The 19,927-nt window shown below is 47.5% G+C and overlaps 2 protein-coding genes across 2 annotated transcripts in view; one reads left to right on the forward strand and one right to left on the reverse strand.

Annotated features, from left to right (window-relative positions):
• The window catches only part of cdcp1b (CUB domain containing protein 1b), a 38,737-nt gene extending 24,765 nt beyond the window's left edge, over window positions 1-13,972 (forward strand). Inside the window, exons 8-15 of the mRNA XM_063185089.1 lie at window positions 280-498; window positions 1,202-1,384; window positions 8,823-9,039; window positions 9,117-9,213; window positions 9,260-9,406; window positions 10,759-10,924; window positions 12,098-12,185; window positions 12,628-13,972. Of these exons, the coding sequence (XP_063041159.1) occupies window positions 280-498; window positions 1,202-1,384; window positions 8,823-9,039; window positions 9,117-9,213; window positions 9,260-9,406; window positions 10,759-10,924; window positions 12,098-12,185; window positions 12,628-13,165 (1,655 nt within the window). The 3' untranslated portion in view covers window positions 13,166-13,972. The remainder of the gene's footprint in view (window positions 1-279; window positions 499-1,201; window positions 1,385-8,822; window positions 9,040-9,116; window positions 9,214-9,259; window positions 9,407-10,758; window positions 10,925-12,097; window positions 12,186-12,627) is intronic.
• A 1,522-nt stretch (window positions 13,973-15,494) lies between these two features.
• clec3bb (C-type lectin domain family 3, member Bb) lies at window positions 15,495-19,927 on the reverse strand. The gene is made up of 3 exons (XM_063184966.1): window positions 19,815-19,927; window positions 18,609-18,716; window positions 15,495-15,966 (listed from the first exon to the last, which is right to left on the reverse strand). Exons 1-3 carry the CDS (start codon window positions 19,921-19,923, stop codon window positions 15,575-15,577), a joined length of 609 nt encoding a protein of 202 aa, XP_063041036.1. The 5' UTR covers window positions 19,924-19,927; the 3' UTR covers window positions 15,495-15,574.

Raw genomic sequence — 19,927 nt, forward strand, 5'->3', positions numbered from 1 at the left:
AACCCTTGTGACTTTTTACGCTTTCAGGATTCTTTTCTTGTTTCCTTGTCCTGTCTCTTTCTCTCTCTCTCTCTCTCTCTCTCTGTCTCTCTGTCTCTCTCTCGCTCTCTCTCTCTCTCTCTCTGTCTCTCTGTCTCTCTCTCTCTCCGGCCTCCTGTTCTCTCCTCCTGACCAATCTTTCCATCCTCACATCACAGCTGACTGATGTACCAGAGCTATCCTCATTTTAATTTTATCTCTCTCCACCATGTCCTTCTCTCTCTCTCCCTGGCCTTCTAGAATGCCAGCAGCTGGCTTCCTGTTCCGTCCAGCAGACCGCCCTCTCCATCCCCACCCTGGAGGCCTGTCTCCCGGCCCCCGTGCGTGACGTCGTGTGGCACCTTCAGGTCCCCGAGCACGGCACCGTCGAGCTCATGTCCCCCTCCGTCTCCGGCCTGCGCCAGTCGTTACCGGGAGACGAGTGCGGCGGCGAGCGATTCGCCCTGCAGGTGACCGAGAGCAATAGGAGCGCGGCTTAGGGCTTCCGCACACCGGCTCCGACAAAGTGCTCAGTACTTCTCAGCTAAAATTCGATTCCATTGTTTTCAATAGAACCACGCACACTGGCGCCGATGTCCGGACATTCGCCGATGTCGGATAGCAATTAGAGACAAGTTCTATTTTGTCAGCGGCGCCCGTTGACTATCAATGCAATGTTCGGGTGAAATTGGGTTTGGAGGTCCGAAGTATGTCGGAAGCGAAAGTGCGCCGCAGTGCTGTCGGAGCCGGTGTGCGGAAGCCCTTAGCGTATAGTTGTTAGTGAAACTGCACAAACATAACATTTCCAATTAGTCGCACGTTTTTGATACCGAGTAACCACACACCTTTCCCTTGACTTACAATGTTTCTGTGGGAAGAGGCCTCTCTCAAATGTCTCTAACTACTACTGCACAGAGCTACTACAAAACTTTCCAGATCACAAATTCCTTTGATGCATTCACGATTAACCGTTGACTGCAGATGATTCCAAACCAGAAAGAACTGGCCAATGGTTACAAAATAAACTGCTATCTGTAAGATAGCAGCATTTTCTGTCTTAAAGATGCACAGTGTAACACTTTTAGCAATTTATTTCCAGAATTCATGCTGTCCATTCACAAATGTTACCTTTTTAATGAACACTTAACTGTACCACCACCATCAAATTTTAAGTATTCATTCTGATTGGCCCTGCAGGTTGCCGAGAGTGATGGGACGCCGCTGGGAGAGTTCTGCTCGGGCGGCGTGATCCGCAAGGTGCAGATCCACAGTAGCGTCACGGTTACCGCCACGGCCGCCAACGCCAGGAGGGTCCGCAGCGGACAGCCCTCACTCTTCAACGTCACCTTCGGACCCGAGATCAAAGGTAACCTTGGCAACCTTGAGACTCAGGTGCTGCTTGTTGGAACGTATGCGGATATTTTTATATCCAGAGAATTTTTCTTATCTGCTTACGTGAAAACGCGACATGTGGATATACAATTAAAAAATCAATTTTGACAGGTGCGTTTTAAAACTGGATTTTTATGGGAAATGCGCATCCTAAAACTCGGTTGTTTACGTGTAAACGGGAAGCCAATCCGAAGGTTATGTATATAACCACGGTTCTATGAGTTCCGGATGACCGCCAGAGGCGGTGCTTTCAGCACTGAATATTCATCTTACGGATCAGCAGGTCGAGAATTAATATCAACAAAGTAACACGTGACCTGGGTGACGTCACCCGGTGACCCCCGTGTCAGGGGTTAAGACACCGGTGAACCCAGGAAGCGACGTCTTGGCAAATCTTCTCGAACACACTCCGAGTGACTGCCAAGCTCTGGCGGTCATCCGGAACTCATAGAACCGTGGTTATATACATAACCTTCGTTCTATTTCGTTCCTTCTGACCGCCAGAGGCGGTGCTTTCAGCACTGGATGACCAATACCAACAAAGTCATGAGGAGTGCCTACCCGTCGTCAGTACTACTGAGACGGCCTGAAGCCACCGCCAGCACCACAGTAACATGTGGGGCAACAGTAAGAAAACCAGGCAATGGTGCAGCCTGATGCCGAGGAGGCCGTGCCGTACACGTCCTAGCACGTACCAACGGCCACATGGAAGCCAGCGTAACCTGGCCCAAAGGATCCACGAGCTCCCTGAGTGAGAACCACAGGGGGCAGCAAGTAAGCAGTTAGCATAGCAGTTGACGGGGACACCTGTGCCACCCCGTAGCGGTACCATACCACCCGGTGCCACAAACGGGAGGAGCCACAATGGAAGAGGCGAACCACGGAAAAGGTCAACAACAGGGCACTGGACGCCCATAAGGAAGTTGCTCCCATGCCCATCAGACAAGTGTCGGCCTCTGAAAGCAGCCGCTGTAACAGGCCCAGAGAGGGCAAGGACTCAAGGCGGCGCACATGATAGATGAGCCGCCCGCTCCACACAAGACCGCAAGACAGGCCAGAGAGCGTCTGAGGGCAATCAGGATGGCCAGTCCCTACATTCATCCAAGGTACGGCCATCATCAGGGGGCCCACAGGTCGCAGGCAGTGTTGGACTGCCACCGCAGACCAACCGTCCAGGGCAGCAGCAGTGGGCACGACCGCACCGCGCAAGGGCAGCAGCAGTGGGCACGACCGCACCGCGCAAGGGCAGCAGCAGTGGGCATGACTCCACGGCGCAAGGGCAGAGCGGAACAGACGCGAGTTCCACCTCCAGAGTCGAAGGCGGACATGGTAGCCAGACGCAATGTAGAGCAGTCAGCGACAGTAGGACCTGGCAGGGGCCATAACGGCATATCCAACCCAAAGAGGCCTCAGCAAGCGGAGGCCAAGAGGGACAACGTGGGATGCAGAGGTCGGCATGCCCAACACCTGGAAGGGGCGGAGAGCAAGGAAGGAGAGCCTCCACTTCCAATGCCCGCAAGTACGCTGGTCATAAGCAGAAATCGACGCCTAGAGACACCAGGCCGGGGGTCTGCATGTCGAGAACAGGACAAAGCGCACCAGGTCGAGAACAACAGCGTGAGCGAAACAAAACCACATGCAGCACCGGCTGCACGGCCGGTGCGACACAAAAGCCGCGTCGTGGCTTGCCCAAAGCGGACGGACCAAAAGGGACATTTAGGGGCCGCCGGAAGAGAGCAGACTGCTTCCAGCAAGGCCCCGACAAGGGTGTCGCGCAAGCCAAACCAATCACCGTACCACGGCCAAGGTTTGTGTGACTCTGCCCCGGCACTCAGGCCAGACAGGCGAATGCCAGCAACCAGGAGTCAGAGAGAACTCACAGGGGGCGTCCCAAAACGGTCCATGGGGGCCGAGAGAAGGCCACCAAGACATGGGACATCAAGAACCCCATGCACGTCGTACGCAGCGCTGCATCATAGACCTCGCAGACGAGCTCATCTGCGACGTGTCTAAGTGGCCAGGGCAGTGCACCCCGCCAGATCAACGCCCTGACCGGCAAGGCAAGGAGGGCGGTCAGAAGTGGTTCAATACCCGGCAGGGCCATAGATGGAGGCCTCTTGCAGCCCGGCCAATGCCTGATCGTCGACCCATCGCGCACAGCGTCACGGTCGGCCAAACACCAGTAAAGGCCACATAGGGGCCATGGGTATAGACAGGCGGGACAGGCAGGGTAACCAGTAGTAGGTACAGCCACTGCAGCAGAGACGCGTAAACAGTCCAAGCGTCAACAAGCCGGCCCCAGCGGGAAAGGTGCGCGACACAGGGCGCAGATGCCCATGACAAGCCAACTGCGATGCTCCTGCAGCAGACAGCAGAGCATGAACCAGCCAGATGCAGAATCCACAGTCGTAGGGGCGTGTACGCCCACCGGTGCCCAGAGCACTCATGTGAGACCATCCATAGCGAGGCCAACAGAGCGAACAGTCGTAAGCCACCGAAAACTCGAAGGGAGAGCCCGGAGTGGGGTCACTCCCGTACAGTAGTAGCAGTCAGAGTGGCATCCTGACCCCCGGATATACCACACATGAAGTGGGGAAACATGAAGAACAATGGGAGAAGGAGCGGTAACGCTCCAACATACCAGTAGCAGCCGCAGCTGCAGTGGTGCCGGCACCAATGGCACTCTTAAGTAGCCCATGGCAAGTCCACGCATAGCCCAAGCGCTCGGGGGGACGACGTGCAGCAGTCGACCTACGCGCCACAGTCGAGGACAATGAAGGAAGCACCTGGGTCCTGTACCCAGGGCAGCAATGCCGACATACACGTGCACCGGTCACAGAGGCTTAAGCCCAACGGCACACTCCGCGAGCCAAGGGGCAAAAGAGTCCCAGGCTCAACCAGGCCAGGAGGACGACGACATGCCAGACGTACGACAGTGGGCAAAGGCGGACAACAGGACGCAGAGCATATCTTGCATACCGAAGCCACAGCAGAAGAGGCGAAGGCACCAACTGTAATCACAACGGTCCACGGTGAAGACGGCCAAGGCCAACAGACTCCAGACAGTCCCGCAGGAGTGCCAAAGAGCATAAAACAGGGTATGGTGTGAAACCACTCACCCAGAGCAGCAGCAGTCGTACAGGCGGAAACGCCAACGGTGCATGCAAGGAGCTGACTGGCGGAGACACCCACGGTCAGCCAAACCCAGGAGAACGACTAGAACCAGTCGTGAGGTAGGGAAAAGCAAGCTACACAGAGGGGCATGAAGCGGAGCAACACGCGCAACTGTAGTAGTCATGGCGATTGAGGTGCTCCGGGCGTCCACAAGAAGCCAATGGATGAAACAGCCGACAGCAGGCGGTATCCAGGAGAGCGACAGACAGTCGCAGGACGCTGAATGGTAGAGACCAGCAGAGGAGCGGGGAGCACACATGCGGTCTCATGCAAGTCATGCAGCTATGCAAGAGAGCAAGTATGCAAGCATGCGAAGCAACCGAGCAAGCCATGTAAACCGGAATGGCAGGGTGCGTATGGCCCAGCGGCACGCCGTGGCAGCTGTAGTAGCCATGGCATCAACAAGCATGTCACAGGGTGGAGGCCACCTGTGGCCAGAAACCCACTCTGTAGCAGTAGCAGGTACGGCATTCACATGTAGCCATCGGGCGAAAAACACCCATGGCCAACTCACCCAGAAAGGGCCCAGTGCCAATGCAATGCAACAAGCACTGCAACTGGGCTGTGACGGTGTCACCTGAACAGAGGGCATGGTGCGGGCATCGGCGACAGGCGACAGCTGTGGCGGCAGTGGGCGACAGTCGTGGCGGCGGTGGGCGACAGCCGTGGCGACAGCCGTGGCGGCAGCGTGCGACCGTCCGGGTCGCTAGCAGGCAGGGCACATTTGAAAACACGGTCACCGTGTGTCAGAGGCTGCAGGTCGGCAAAACAGGGCCGACAACTCCACCAGTGGCCAGCGGAACTGTAGGCCGAGGGCCAAATCGCGTCAGCCCGGCCGTAAGTGCTCTCGCACGCAGACCTGAGCAAGCAGCACAGGCCACATCTGTCAACCTCAGCCGCAGGCATCTCAGCTCCAGGCAGGAGAGGCACCAGTCCCAGGGGCCTAGACGACAATGCATCAGTCAGGCAGGCAGGCACACAGGGCGAGGACACCCCAGTGGTAGCCGAGAGGGAAGCCAGCAGTCGGACAGTCAGGGCCGACAGGTAAACAAGGCAATACACACAGCAGGGCGAAGACACCCCAGTGGTAGCCGATGCAAGAGCTCCAGGCCAACTGGTGAATACCACACAGAAGGGGCTGGGACACCCAATGGCAGCCAAGAAGAAACCCAGTAATCAGGCAAGATGAGGGTCCCGTGTCGGGAAGCGAACACTGCAACACACAGAAGGGAACAAACAAACAACACATACCCACAGGGCGAGGGTACCCCAATAGTAGGTAAAAAGTTGGCAGCAGGTAGGAGATGACACTACAATGTCCAGCAAATACTGCGAATATAAAACACAAGGGGCGAGGACGCCCCAAGTGTAGCCAACAGGAGCCAGCAGCCAGGCGGCAACACCAAGCTGACAAGCAAATAATAATGGACATTAACATTTTGGATTCGGCCTATTTTGGACACCAGATGGAAATTAGCCCTCGGGCTACAATCTGCCATATTTACATATATGTACATGTATGTAGACGTTCATTCATGTGCAATGTCCTGAAGAAATAAAGTAAAGTAAAGTACATTACATTGCAATGTAGTCGGTAGGCGCTGTACACCCAGTGACTCACCATAGAGGACATACCATAAGCACAGCCAATATCATGGGCAGACAGGAGTAGCACAGTGATAGAAATGCAAGGCAAATATACACTTCTGGGGCGAAGACACCCCAGGTGAAAACAGACAATAATAAACCAGTGTACAGGAGCATTTATCCCATTTGGGCTAGTGAATCACATTGAATTACACACACTAGTCCGTAGCAGTGGGCTGCCTGCTGAATGGTGCCCGGGGATGCCTCGCTCAAGGGCATTTCAGCTGCGGTCCAGTCGGGCCTGAGCCACGACTGCCCCCTGAAGAACACAACCCGGCAGGAATAACAACCGGGGTGAGCAGAGTGCAGCCAGAGAGAGAGAGATTGTATTGTAGATTGAATCTCTGGAGCAGCGTGACGCCAACGGTGCAAGGGCACAGCGAAACACACTGGCCCGTGGAGCAACCGTACAGACAGGCTACACTGTACAAACAATGAAGCCGTAACGTAAATACAGGCACGCGAACCCAAGTAACCGAGCTCGCGTCGAGTGTCACAACAATCGCCCAGTAATAGTAACATTCCGTGGCGAGAAACACCGCGAAAATAAATCGAAACAGTAAATGACAGTCCACTTACCCAAACGATGGCCAACATAGGCAGGCAGGCGTTAATACCTAATCCCAACTCGAAAGCGTATCACGCCACGAGACCGCTCGTCAAATCCAGTTGCGGGAAACACTACTGAAGATAACGCGGTAGCAGTTAATACATGATCAGAAAACGGCCTACCTTCCACGGGAAAGGACAAGTTTAGCCTCCAGTCGGCGAGAACAGTGCCTCGAGCCAGGGGCTAGGCAGGCTAGGTAGCCTAGCCAGCCCTCCTCCACCGAGCGAATAACACTCAGTCGGAGTCGGACACATCGTAAATGTGAAAGAGATACTCAAAGGAAAAAGCGACCAACGCCGTTTCATGGGGGGTGGAAAACCCACAGCCCCAACCCTATGGGTGCGAAACGAACAAAGCGTCAGGTCAATCCCAAAATCTCAAACGATCAACTCGAAACCTGCAATCGAGAAGATGAAAGACGTCGCTTCCTGGGTTCACCGGTGTCTTAACCCCTGACACGGGGGTCACCGGGTGACGTCACCCAGGTCACGTGTTACTTTGTTGATATTAATTCTCGACCTGCTGATCCGTAAGATGAATATTCAGTGCTGAAAGCACCGCCTCTGGCGGTCAGAAGGAACGAAATAGAACCAATGCGTTCTCAAAAATATCCATATACACGTATGTGTTAACAGCTTCTCAGTTTGGAGATTTGATCACAGAGGAAAGTGTACATACTTAAGTCACTGACATTTCTTGTGTGAGGTGGTCTGACTGTCAGCAGGGCGTGCTGAGGGGTTGGATTTGCAGCCCAAAAATGAAGGTTGTACCAAGGCCATAGAGGTAGAAAATAACACTAGAGAGGACACAGCAATTTGCGACAGCACTGGAAAATGGCAGATGGAGCTTCCCAACTTCCGTAGGTAGAGTAGGTACCTTCAGGCAATGGAAGTCAATGGAGAACACGCCTACCCCTGTCAAAAAATTGACTAAAACTGTGTGAATATGAAGTAACACATTAATCAAAGACCAGATTTGAAATGTCAATCTAAATATCTACTTAAATCATATGAGTTGATAAAATACATTTAAAAATCAAATAATATCTTTTATGAACATAGTTAGTAACACACTTCAACTATTGTCCTTGTATAGTGTGTTGATGGACATTTTCACATGATTAAGCCATTTTTGACAGAGGTGAGCCTCGTTCTCCGTTAATTTCCAGTTCGCTGATCTACCTACAGATAATGGCCACTACAGATTGCCGTAAAAAGGGGGGCGGGGTCCTCTTTAGTGTTATTTTCTACCTCTATGGGTTGGATTTGCAGCCCAAAAATGAAGGTTGTACCAAGGCATAGGATAGTGAAATCTGTCGTGACTAATTTACTCCACTGGAGGGCACCATTTAGCTGTTACTATGAACATATTTTGCACCCACTGTACCCATATGTACCTTGGTCAGAGCCAGGTAAGGCTCAGGATCCTTGACCTCTGAAGGTTTACAATTATGTATTATCTATTGAATTGATTATTTTCTATTGATTGATTGTCATCCCAACAGAGAGCATAGAGTATCATGTAAGACTGGAGCCTCTGTCCCAGGTCCTTGGTTTATTAGCTCCATATACACCATCTACTTATAGACAGTATGAGCTATTTATCATTGATGCTTTACTATTGTTAATACAGAGAGAATAGTGCACCATGTGAGCCCCTTTCCCAGGACTTTTTTTTTCTCTTTATGCTTTTTATTTTCATTTGTTGTTTGTGTATGTATGTATGTATTATTATTATTATTATTATTATTATTATTATTGTTATTATTACAGAGAGCATAGTGTACCATGTGAGACTAGATCTACTCATAGATATTATGATCTATTATTCATGAACTATTAAACAGAAATCACAGTGTACCATACAAGCCCCTGTCCCAGGACTTCATTTTATTTACCACCAAAGGTTCCTATATAAATATTAATGTGTGGTTTATTTTCATTTTTGTGTACCGTATATATTATTATTATTATCATTACAGAGAGCATAGTGTACCACGTGAGACCCGAACCGCTGTCCCAGGCCCCTGTCCTATTGGCCACTCCGGCCTGGCCCCTCCCCATGAAGCCGTCTGGCACCGCCTCCTGGATCGTCACCCTGCCCTCCCAGTACCGAGCCGACCTGCTCTTCACCAACGTCACCCAGCCCAAGTGTCAAACCCTCCATACCGGCATTAAGGTACGTCACCCAGCCCAAGTGTCAAACCCTCCATACCGCCATTAAGGTACGTCACCTGACCCAGCCCAAGTGTCACTCTCTCCACACCGCCATTAAGGTACGTCACCGACCGAGATCAAGTGTCAAACTCTCCACACCTGCTCTTCACCAACGTCACCCAGCCCAAGTGTCAAACTCTCCACACCGCCATTAAGGTACGTCACCCAGCCCAAGTGTCACTCTCTCCACACCGCCATTAAGGTACGTCACCTGACCCAGCCCAAGTGTCAAACTCTCCACACCGCCATTAAGGTACGTCACCGACCGAGGTCAAGTGTCAAACTCTCCACACCGCCATTAAGGTACGTCACCCAGCCCAAGTGTCAAACTCTCCACACCGCCATTAAGGTACATCACCTGACCCAGCCCAAATGTCAAACTCTCCACATCGCCATTAAGGTACGTCACCGACCGAGGTCAAGTGTCAAACTCTCCACACCGGCATAAGGTACGTCACCCAGCCCAAGTGTCAAACTCTCCACACCGGCATTAAGGTACGTCACCTGGCCCAGCCCAAGTGTCACACTCTCCACACCAGCATTAAGGTACTGGACAACTCTGGCATCTGACTCCAAGAGGACATTTGAGTTCATAATGCCCTGTGTACATCAAGCGCTACCAATGCGACCCAGGTAGCTGGGGTGGTTGAAGAAGTTTCGGCATTAATTAGTTTTATTCGCTTTGGACGCTGCACTGACATGTTTGATTCAGCTAATCACATAACGGCTCTGTCTTGACAGCCTGGGACATTCCTCGATATGAACGTTCCAATTGTTTTTCGCCGAACCGCGTCATAGCGAATTCGCTTAAGATTAATAATAATAATAATAATAATGCATTTTATTTAAAAGCGCCTTTCAAAACACTCAAGGACACTGTACAGAGAGAAACAAAAATAAAACAAGACACATTTACAGAATTTTAAACAAAATAAATAAATGAATAAAAAAATGTAAATATGAAATAAAATGAAATAAAATAAAATAAAACAGTTTAAGAATCATAAAGAATAGGCTATCTGAAACAGATGGGTTTTTAGCCTGGATTTGAACAGGGTAAAAAATTAGCTTGAGTTAAATCATCAAAATTCGCCCTGGTCGCTCAAGAAGCTTCGCTCCTGGCGAATTCGCTCTGGTAGCTTTATTCGCCTTCCCTCCATAGAGAAACAATGACTTCCGCCGCGCAGGTCGCTCAGTTCGCCTTCGATGTACACGGGGCATAACACACACACACACACACACACACACATACACACACACACACACACACCATAACCATACTTTGTGTCAAACTTTCTACAGAAGTGACCATGAGGACAAATCACCCACCTGTCTGCAAAGACTGCTACACACGCACACGCACACGCACACGCACACACTCCTGCAGCGCCAGTTCTAGTCAATTTTGTGCCCTACGTAGTCCAGCACCCCCTTTCCTTTTTGTGCATTTGGAAGTTGACATCTGTAAACATAGCATCATACATCTGTAAACATAGCATCATACATCTGTAAACATAGCATCATACATCTGTAAACATAGCATCATACATCTGATCGAACACATCTGATATAGTACCTACATACTGATTCCCACACACACACATCTGCAGTATACAGAATGAGGTGAACAACACGTTTTGCCCTGTGCGTCTTTAGGTTGTGCTCTTTCAAAGCATTTTCTCTTCATTTTGAATCCCCCAGGTGCAGGTGATGGGCTCTGAGGAGGAGATGGTGTACGTGCGTGAGGACCAGGAGCTGGTGGACAAGGTCAGCGTGCCCGGAAGCTTCTACCTCAACATGAGCAACTGCCAACCGGAGAGCGGAGGCTTCAGCGCCATGAGCAAGGTCATGCTGGAGAAGAAGAACAGTAAGTCCTTTAACCCATTGATGCCTAAGCCCTTTTTGGGAAAGGTTGCCCTCTGCCTATTAGATCCTAACCTAGGTAGCAAGAACAGTCGGCCCGATCTTGGCTGAATGTCGGCACTGTCGGCTGAGTGTCGGCTCGGCTGGAACACTGGCTACCGTGACTCAGCCAACACTTCATAGAACACTGAAAATAACTGTCACTTCATGCAGTAACTGAGCCAACACTCGGCCGACACTGAAAATAACTGTCAGTCTCATGCAGTAACTGAGCCGACACTGTCGGCATACGGTAATAGGGCCATTATTGGGCCGCGGACAAAGCCAGAATTGGGCCGACTGTCAGCACTCGCGAAAAAAGGATCGGGTCAACAATGGGCCAGGTAAACTTTGCTACCTGGGAAATATCTCAGCCTCCGAAGCATATACAAACGTGAAATAAGTTGCATTTAAAAGGAAGTGGAAAAGACCCTATAGAGATCTTTCGAATAAATAATCTTCACATTTTCTCTTGTAAAACAGTAAATCTCCTGGTCATAGTTTGTCACTCATTCTACCAGAAATGAATCCCAAGGTGATTCAAAATATTTTTGAAAGGGTCACTTTGCCAACAGGAACAGTGCATTGAAGGACAAACTGTCCGAAACGTTGTGCCATTAAACTTTTGGGAGTAGTTATCAGTGTTGCACAACTCTATTTATTTCTTTTCACTTCATGAAGACAGCATTTTGTTTTGTACTCTGTATTGAAAAAATAAGATGCTGCAATCTCACATTTTGCTGTTCAAAAGCATACTACTGAGCATGGGTATGCGCCATCTGCTGTAAATACGATGTAACGACTAATGATTCATTTATATAGTGCATTTCATACATAGAGAAAACGTAATGTGCTTCACAATAATAAAAAATAGCAGATAAGATGAAACTTAAAGTTGTGCTAAGCCCCCCCACACTTGTGTGCCCATGGGAACAATTCCCGACCCTGCCCCATCTCTCTCTCACAATCGTTTCCTATACTCTCATACTGTCCTGTAATAATAAAGGCCAAAAAGCCCCCAACAAATACTTTAAAAACAAAAAAAGAAACTTAAAGCATAAACATTAAAGGGTAAGAGGGTAGTAGCCAATTATGAATGTTTAATGTTTAATAATATGTATGTTTTCATTCTCTTTAGAAATGCTATTGGGAATCATCCTAGGAGTTCTTGGAGCTCTCGTGTTGCTGACTGTCTTAGTGCTGGCCATAGTCTGTCTGGTTACCAAGTGAGTGTCAAACACCTTTTCACTGCATAAACTTAAAAGTAATCATAGTACATTATTGATAAGGCATCCAAAATACTATATGGTACTTACAAATGCAACAGTCTCCCTCTCTGTCTCTCTCTCACACTCACACATACACACACACTGGTTTTAATTGAAAGATGGATTATGGTTCTGCCATGGCCTAATGGTAGGGCACTGGGTTATTATGCTGGCGATCCAGGTTCGATTCCAGCCTGGGTCATTTGCCGATCCTCCCCCATCTCTCTCTCTCTCTCTCTCTCTCTCTCTCTCTCGCACACACACTGCTGTGTACACACTCACTCATTTGAAAGATGGATTGCATTGCATCTTTAGTTTTGATGAACTGCAGATTTCTATTGTGTCTCTATTGTATTTGCATGATTGATTTCAACTCTTTCTCCTTACTTGCTGTACACAGGAAACGAAAGAAGCACGCGTTGGCCAACCGCATCTCCATCTACAACCCCAAGGGGGCAGTGTTCCGACCGCCCACCGAAGACTCCTTCAAGAACGACAACGGCGCCCACATCTACGACGCCATCGACGACGCCATGACCTACAGCCACCTCATGGGGGATTCTGGGTACAACGGCGGCGGCGGCGGTGACTCCGGCGTCTACCGGCCCTTCGGCACCGGCGGCGTGGACGTCAAGCCACCCGTCATCAGCGAGGTGGACGCCGGAAACGGAGGCAAGAAAGAGGAGTTCAGCACCTTCCTGGATCCCGCCGACTCCTTCGGCCCGCCCAGGCCTCGCACGCCACTGGGGCCGATGAACAGCCTCGGGTTCGAGGACCGACGCATGGTGGATAACACGCTGTACACGTTCAAGAACGCCGGCGGAGAGCCCAACCCCATACGGCTGTCGGATATGGATACCATCCCCCCTCCGGCGCCCGTTCACATTGATGATGACGAGGAGTGGGATAATGATTACGATGATGAAGATGTCATGTGAGGAGAGGGGGAGTTAAGGTCAGGGCACATTGATTGGGCGACACATTGCCTCATGGACAGCTTTTCTATCAAGTGGTTGCAATTGCCAATGCTGTCAGCAGGATGGCAAGGGAGTGGATGGATGGATGGATACATGGATACATGGATACATGGATGGATGGATGAACAATGGACAGAAAAAAAACAGTTGAATAAATAGAGACATACAAGCAGAATGACTGACTGACTGACTGACAGACTGACTGACATTGACGAGGAATTCTGAAATGTGGTCAGGATTCCGAGCATCTGTTGGATTCCATTTGTTGGACTTATAGATCAAAGGTTGGATTCATTTTTTTGCCAATTTTTTTTTACAGAAATCAAAAGCCTGCATGCTAGAAGGGCTGCCGTGCACATTGCGTAACAAGGAGTGAAGTGCACCCTTGCAGAGCCGCTGACAGTTTTAGCTGGGCCCAGGACAAAATCATCTGGAAGGGCCCCCCCACCTAATACATTAAATGTATTGAGGACCCAATTATGGGGCCCCCTATCTGCCTGGGCCCGGGACAGCTGACCCCTTTTCCCCCTTTGTCGGCTTCCCTGCACTCTAGTACTGCATAGGCTGAAGAATTTGAGTGCATACCAGCCAAGGCAGTACAATGTGTACACTGCGAATTTACAAGGACCAGAAAGCACACCTTCAGACAGAACGTTTGCATTTGTAATTGCCTTCTGTCTAAATATGGTACACAATGAGCCAAGAAGATAAAGCATTTTTTAAGTTTCCAATGATTTTGCCCTCATCTGTGATACTGCTCTTTGTTTTTTTTTTAATTGTTTTCATTCTTTTAAATGCTCTTGAAAATGGTGTGGCCTACATATACGGTACATATCTTCCAGGCTTGTACTAAATTCCGAATGGAAAGAATTTCAATTCAAAGTAATGCCATAATACGAACACTAGGTGGTGGTGTTCTATGTACTTTCAATGGGTGGTGTGTAGACTAAATTCAAAGAAATTCAAGGTAATGGCACCACCTAGTGTTCGTATTTTGGCATTATTTTGAATTGAAATACTTTCCATTCGGAATTTCGTACAAGCCTGGTATCTTCCCCTTCTTCTTCCTTGCAGAGACAATAGACTCTTACAGACCTGTTTGCAGTGGGACTATGGATACTTTTTTATGTGTTGTTTTTTTGAGTACTGTGGGTTTTCATGATAGGACACACCAACCAGTGTCTTGCTGTTTTTAAACACTCTTTCGTTTGTATATATTGTCATTTGTACATTTCCATGGTGTTTTTAGGAATAAATGTGTAGGTGTTTTATCTAAAGGATCTCTGTGCTGCCAAATTTGATAGAGAAACCACAACAACCCATTTATGCAGTGAGGTGAAGCCTCCTAAAATGTGTGTCTGTGTCTGTGTCTGTGTCTGTGTCTGTGTGTGTGTGTGTGTGTCTGTGTCTGTGTCTGTGTCTGTGTCTGTCTCTGTCTCTGTCTGTGTCTGTGTCTGTGTCTGTGTCTGTGTCTGTGCGTGTGCGTGTGCGTGTGTGTGTGCGTGTTAACATGGGAAACACCTTAATTGTCTTCCCGGACTGGAAAGTGAGGGAGGTTTGAGTTATGGTTAAAGGATTGAACACTTATTTCACTATCTGCATTTTGTCCCTGAAAACAAACTTCACTTTGAAGTCAGTGATGATTTGCCCAGCAAATAGTTATTTTATTAAAAGGTTTTCCAACAGTGCAACAAAAAAAACAAATATATAGTATATATATTGTTTATATAAAAAGCTAGCATTCTGAAAAAAGCATCGTTCAAGTTAATTACAGCCATAAAGAAAATACATATAAGCATTTGCCCTTTTGAAAGGTTGTAGAGATTAGATTCTTCTCTGTGATACAAAAATATTGTCACTCTTGTTTACTATTCTTGTTTACTATTGTAAAACAATACACTCCAATGCCAATTTCAGTGCACATTGTCTCCACTTGGGTGTCCATTCTGACCTAATTATACAGGGTGGACAAAACACACATCCCCATTACGGCTACTGTGTCATTTTGAAATACCAGCGGGAAGGAGATAATTACACCATTGTGAAAGCAAGGTGCAGTGAAATAACATGAAATGAAATGGCCTATGCCAGAGGCCAGAGACAAAGCAGAGAGGGGTGTGTGTGTGTGTTCGTGTGGCCTCTCATGCCTCTTTTCCACTGTCATTTTTCTGGTAGGCCGACAGCTCCACACAGCACAACTCAGCCACCACTTTTTGCTTTTCGAATTGGCACGACACAGCTCAATCGTCAAGCAAAAAGTGGCAGCCGAGTCGTGCTGTGTCGAGCTGTAGGCCTACTAGAAAACCGGCAGTGAAAAAAAGGCATTAAGGCACTCTTCATTTATAAAGACATGTACAGTATGTTAACTAACTACACTATATTAAACTCGCACACCGACGCCCTCTCCTGGCGGCAGTTCTCGTCCAGCCACTTGCCATAACTGGAGCCGGACAGCACGGCGCAGTTCAAGGTCGCGTCGTTGCCCTTGAAGCCGGCGTCCCAGTTCTTGTAGCGCACGGCGGAGCCAGTCTGGTCCACCCAGGCGCCCTCGGTCAGCATGTCGTTGATGCCCAGCCAGATCTGCTCGTCGGGCCCGATGCTCTCTCGCGCGTAGTCCTGCAGCTTGTCGTTCTCGTCCAGGGAGAGGGGCGTGGTCAGCGTGCCGCCCTTGGCGATGCAGTCCTCGCTGGCCGCGTGGTAGCGCTTCTTCACCGGGTCGGCCAGGTAGCATTTCCCCTGGACCTTGGTGCCCTTCAAGCAAACTGGAAACACAAGAGTGGAAATATATACAGTACATATATATATATATATATATATATATATATATTAGTGGTGTCAACAATGATCGATTCGGCGATCCGGATCGATCCGGGGCATGGACGATCCAGATCCAGATCCGGCAAGTTCCAGAATCAATCCGGCAATTTTTTTAAGTTTCAATTACTTCCATGGATATTTCGGGAGCAAATGAATGTTAAATGAAATAAAAACACTTCAAAACATTGCAAGACTGATACAGACTGATACAGAAAACAGCCAATAAATTGTTGCTCAGTATCTGACTACTTGTATTTCCTCATCATGGCTGAACATTTGCTTTGCGTTCAGTAGAAATGTAATGCATTGCAATGCATTGTAGAATTGAATCGAATCGGATTGGATCTAATAGAATCGAATCGAATCGGATCTACTACCTCCCGAATCGTGATCGAATCGGATCGTGAGGGCAGTGCCAATCCACACCACTAATATATATATATATATATATATATATATATATATATATATATATATATATATATATTCATGCCATTGTCTCAACTGTGCCCTCTAAATTGTGGGCCGATCTGTATAGAAAATACAACAAAACCCAACAGTATTGACCCGTTAGGACTTGTAGGCCCACTGGGAAATGCCCTGTATGCCAGATTTACAAGCCAAAGCCTGGGCATGCATGCAAGATAGCATTTCCTCAGGACCTTGGTGCCCTTCAAGCACACTGGAAACATAAGAGTGGAAATATATACGTGTATATATTTTTTTATTCCATTGTCTCATTTGTGCCCTCTAAATTGTGGGCTGATCTGTAAAGAAAATGCAACAAAACGCAACAGTAGGCTATCGGCCCCTGAAGTTTTTCCCCAAACTGGGAACACGAGGATGGAAATGTTTTTTTGTTTTTTTAAAATACCATTGTCTCAATTGTCCCCTCTAAATTGTGAGCTGGTCTGTAAGGCGACATTCCGAATTGAATGAATTTGAATTCAAAGTAATGCCATAATACGAACACTAGGTGGTGTCATTACCTTGAATTTCTTTGAATTTAAGCTACACCACCCATTGAGAGTAAATTGAACACCACCACCTAGTGTTCATATTATGGCATTACTTTGANTTAAAATTCATTCAATTCAGAATGTCGTACAAGCCTGCTGTAAACAAAATAGCCTACAACAAAACCCAACAGTATCGGCCTCCTGAAGACTGTATGCCCACTGGGAAATGCCCTGTATGCCAGATTACAAGCCAAAGCCTGGGCATGCATAACCTGACTCTTGCCATCTGATATGCGCGTGACGTAGTCGAACGCAGCCAGATGATGTAAATCAGGCTAGGGCATGCATGCAAGATATTGGAAACAAAGAGAGGGAAAAATATTTGGAGGGCTTTATGCTTAAACTCTGAATATTTTCTTAGACACAATTTCCCCTTCAAATTAAGACAGGGCAGATGCACATATTTGTTTTATTATATTAAGTTTCCCAACAGAGGTTTTTCATCTGAGGCTAGTTAAGCAATGCACGCAAGATGTTGCAATAACAACACGTCTCCACATGTCTGCCGAGGCGAGGGGACCTTTACCTGACCCTCTCCGTTCAGGGTTGTATTAACGCACAGGCTAGATATGGCTGCAGCCTAGGGGCCCCCCACCTGCCAAGGGGCCCCTGATTGTCCAAAAGCGGAATAAAAATGCAGAATTGTGACAGGATGCAATACTGAAAAAAATGAATGCCGTGTTGGGTACAGTTGGTGGTAGACATGTTATCCTTAATTCCTATCACGTAATTATGTCACAAAGTTTGCCTTCCAAGGGGGGCCCACAGCAACCAGCAGCCCAGGGGCCCCAGGCCATCTTGATCCGGCCCTGTCTCCGTTAACAAGGCAGAACCACGGGTACTGAACACGGCCTTCCTTCTGTTGTAGGACACTTCAAAGGGCACATATGGGCTGCATGTGGACGGATTATGTAAAAGGTCTGACATCTCTTAAGCGACGCACGCACGCACGCACGCAGGCACACATGCGCGCGTGCACACACACACACACACACACACACACACACACACACACACACACACACACACACACACACACACACACACACACACACACACACACACACACACACACACACACACATCTGCGGGGCCATTTCTGTAAATACAGTAGCATCGTACATCTGATCGAGCACGTCTGATCTAGTACCTACAGCACATATACTGTATACTAAGTTATCATTAATTATCATTAGCGATGTAAAGTTAAATGTGTGACATTTTTGTATTGGGCACGGGCATTCCATTGCATTGCAAAATGGATTTTTACATAGGTTTAAAAAGTATTTATTCAAAATATTTGAATGGTAAGAATTCACATACATATACTGTAGGTGAGAGGACTTCTGGACAGTCATTTCCAATAATAAAATCCAAGTAAAAATGGTGGATACACCGTTTTGCAACAAAACTCCTCATTTCCAAAATGTTGGTCAGGACCCACCACATAGAAGGACCAGGAAGCACGCTCAACACCTTGTCGTCTAATACTTTACACTGGATGCTTCACTTCGTCAATGAATGAACTCAATTCTCAAAGATAAGTGAAGACCCACCACATCACATACCTGTCTGCAGTGCCTGCTGTTCCTTCAAAAGGTTCACCTCCTTCATGATGTCATCAATCTGCTTCTGGATGTCCTTGATGGCCTCATCTTTCTGGGGCTCAGCGGCAACTACTCAGAAGGAGAGAGACACGGTCAGACACAGAGATATAGGCACAGACACAGGGAGGCGAAAAATCACAGAAGAGCAACATCAATGAAAGCATTCTGTTTAAATAATAATAATGTAAAAAAAAACGTTGTAAAAGTGCAGAATACGTAATAGTCATCCTCAAAAGTTGTCATTACAGTGGGCAGGGATGTAAAACTCATGAAGCACATTCATGCTTTTTGGCAATAGGGTGGCTTAAAAGATGTGTCTTTTGTGTCTGTTTAACCAGTTAAAACACAGCGTTCTGAATTTGCTATTAAAGGCAATGACCAGTGCAGTACTAAAGGCCCTCTGTTATGTTATAGTGGAGTAATACTATGGTAATTAACCTTTCAATGACTATACTGCTGGTATGGCGTGAAGTATGGGGTTAAAATATAAGGCAAACTCTGCAGACAGCAGAAAAAAGGTTATAACACATCTACTTTATTTTAATTTATTTATTTACGGGGAGTGCCTCTTGAGATGTGACATCTCATTTTCAATAGGGTCTCCTACTGCACATTACTGATGTCCTTCACAAACACATTACTACATGGTCATTACCATGTAACCAATTCATAATTTAAGCATAATTTCATAATCTAATTAATTATAATCAATTCATAATTATAACGATGTTATGATAATCAATGACACAATATACAGTAGGCTACATACACATAAATAGATATTATTAAAATGAAACCACATTAGAGAAACGATACTGTGCTATTGTCCCGTATACCTTTTTTGGATATCTTCCTCTTGCAATATGAAATAAAATATAATATTGCTCTAAAAGGAAAATAAACAATTTAAAAGTTATAGAATACCAAGGCCCTCATCTTCTTTGTAGTAACAAAGTAGTATTCTACAACTTTAAAATGACCTAAGCCTAACACCAAAGAGCGCCATCTTTACAAAGTTTTTACTAAGTTCCTGGTAGCACTCCAAATGGACTTGATTCTTGGAAAATAAACAATGTTGTGTACCTTTTTTGGATACCCTCTTCTTGCAATATGAAATAAATAAATCTATAATATTGTTATAAAAGGAAAATAAACAATGTTGTGTACCTTTCTTGGATATCTTCCTCCTGCTGAGCACCTGCTGGCTGGAGAGGTGGGTGAGGAGCAGTACTCCGAGCAGGAGCAGGAGAGAGGAGGCAGCTCTGGACTCCATCATGGCA

This window comes from Engraulis encrasicolus, chromosome 20 (genome assembly GCF_034702125.1).
Source record: "Engraulis encrasicolus isolate BLACKSEA-1 chromosome 20, IST_EnEncr_1.0, whole genome shotgun sequence".
Classification (NCBI taxonomy): Eukaryota; Metazoa; Chordata; class Actinopteri; order Clupeiformes; family Engraulidae; genus Engraulis; species Engraulis encrasicolus.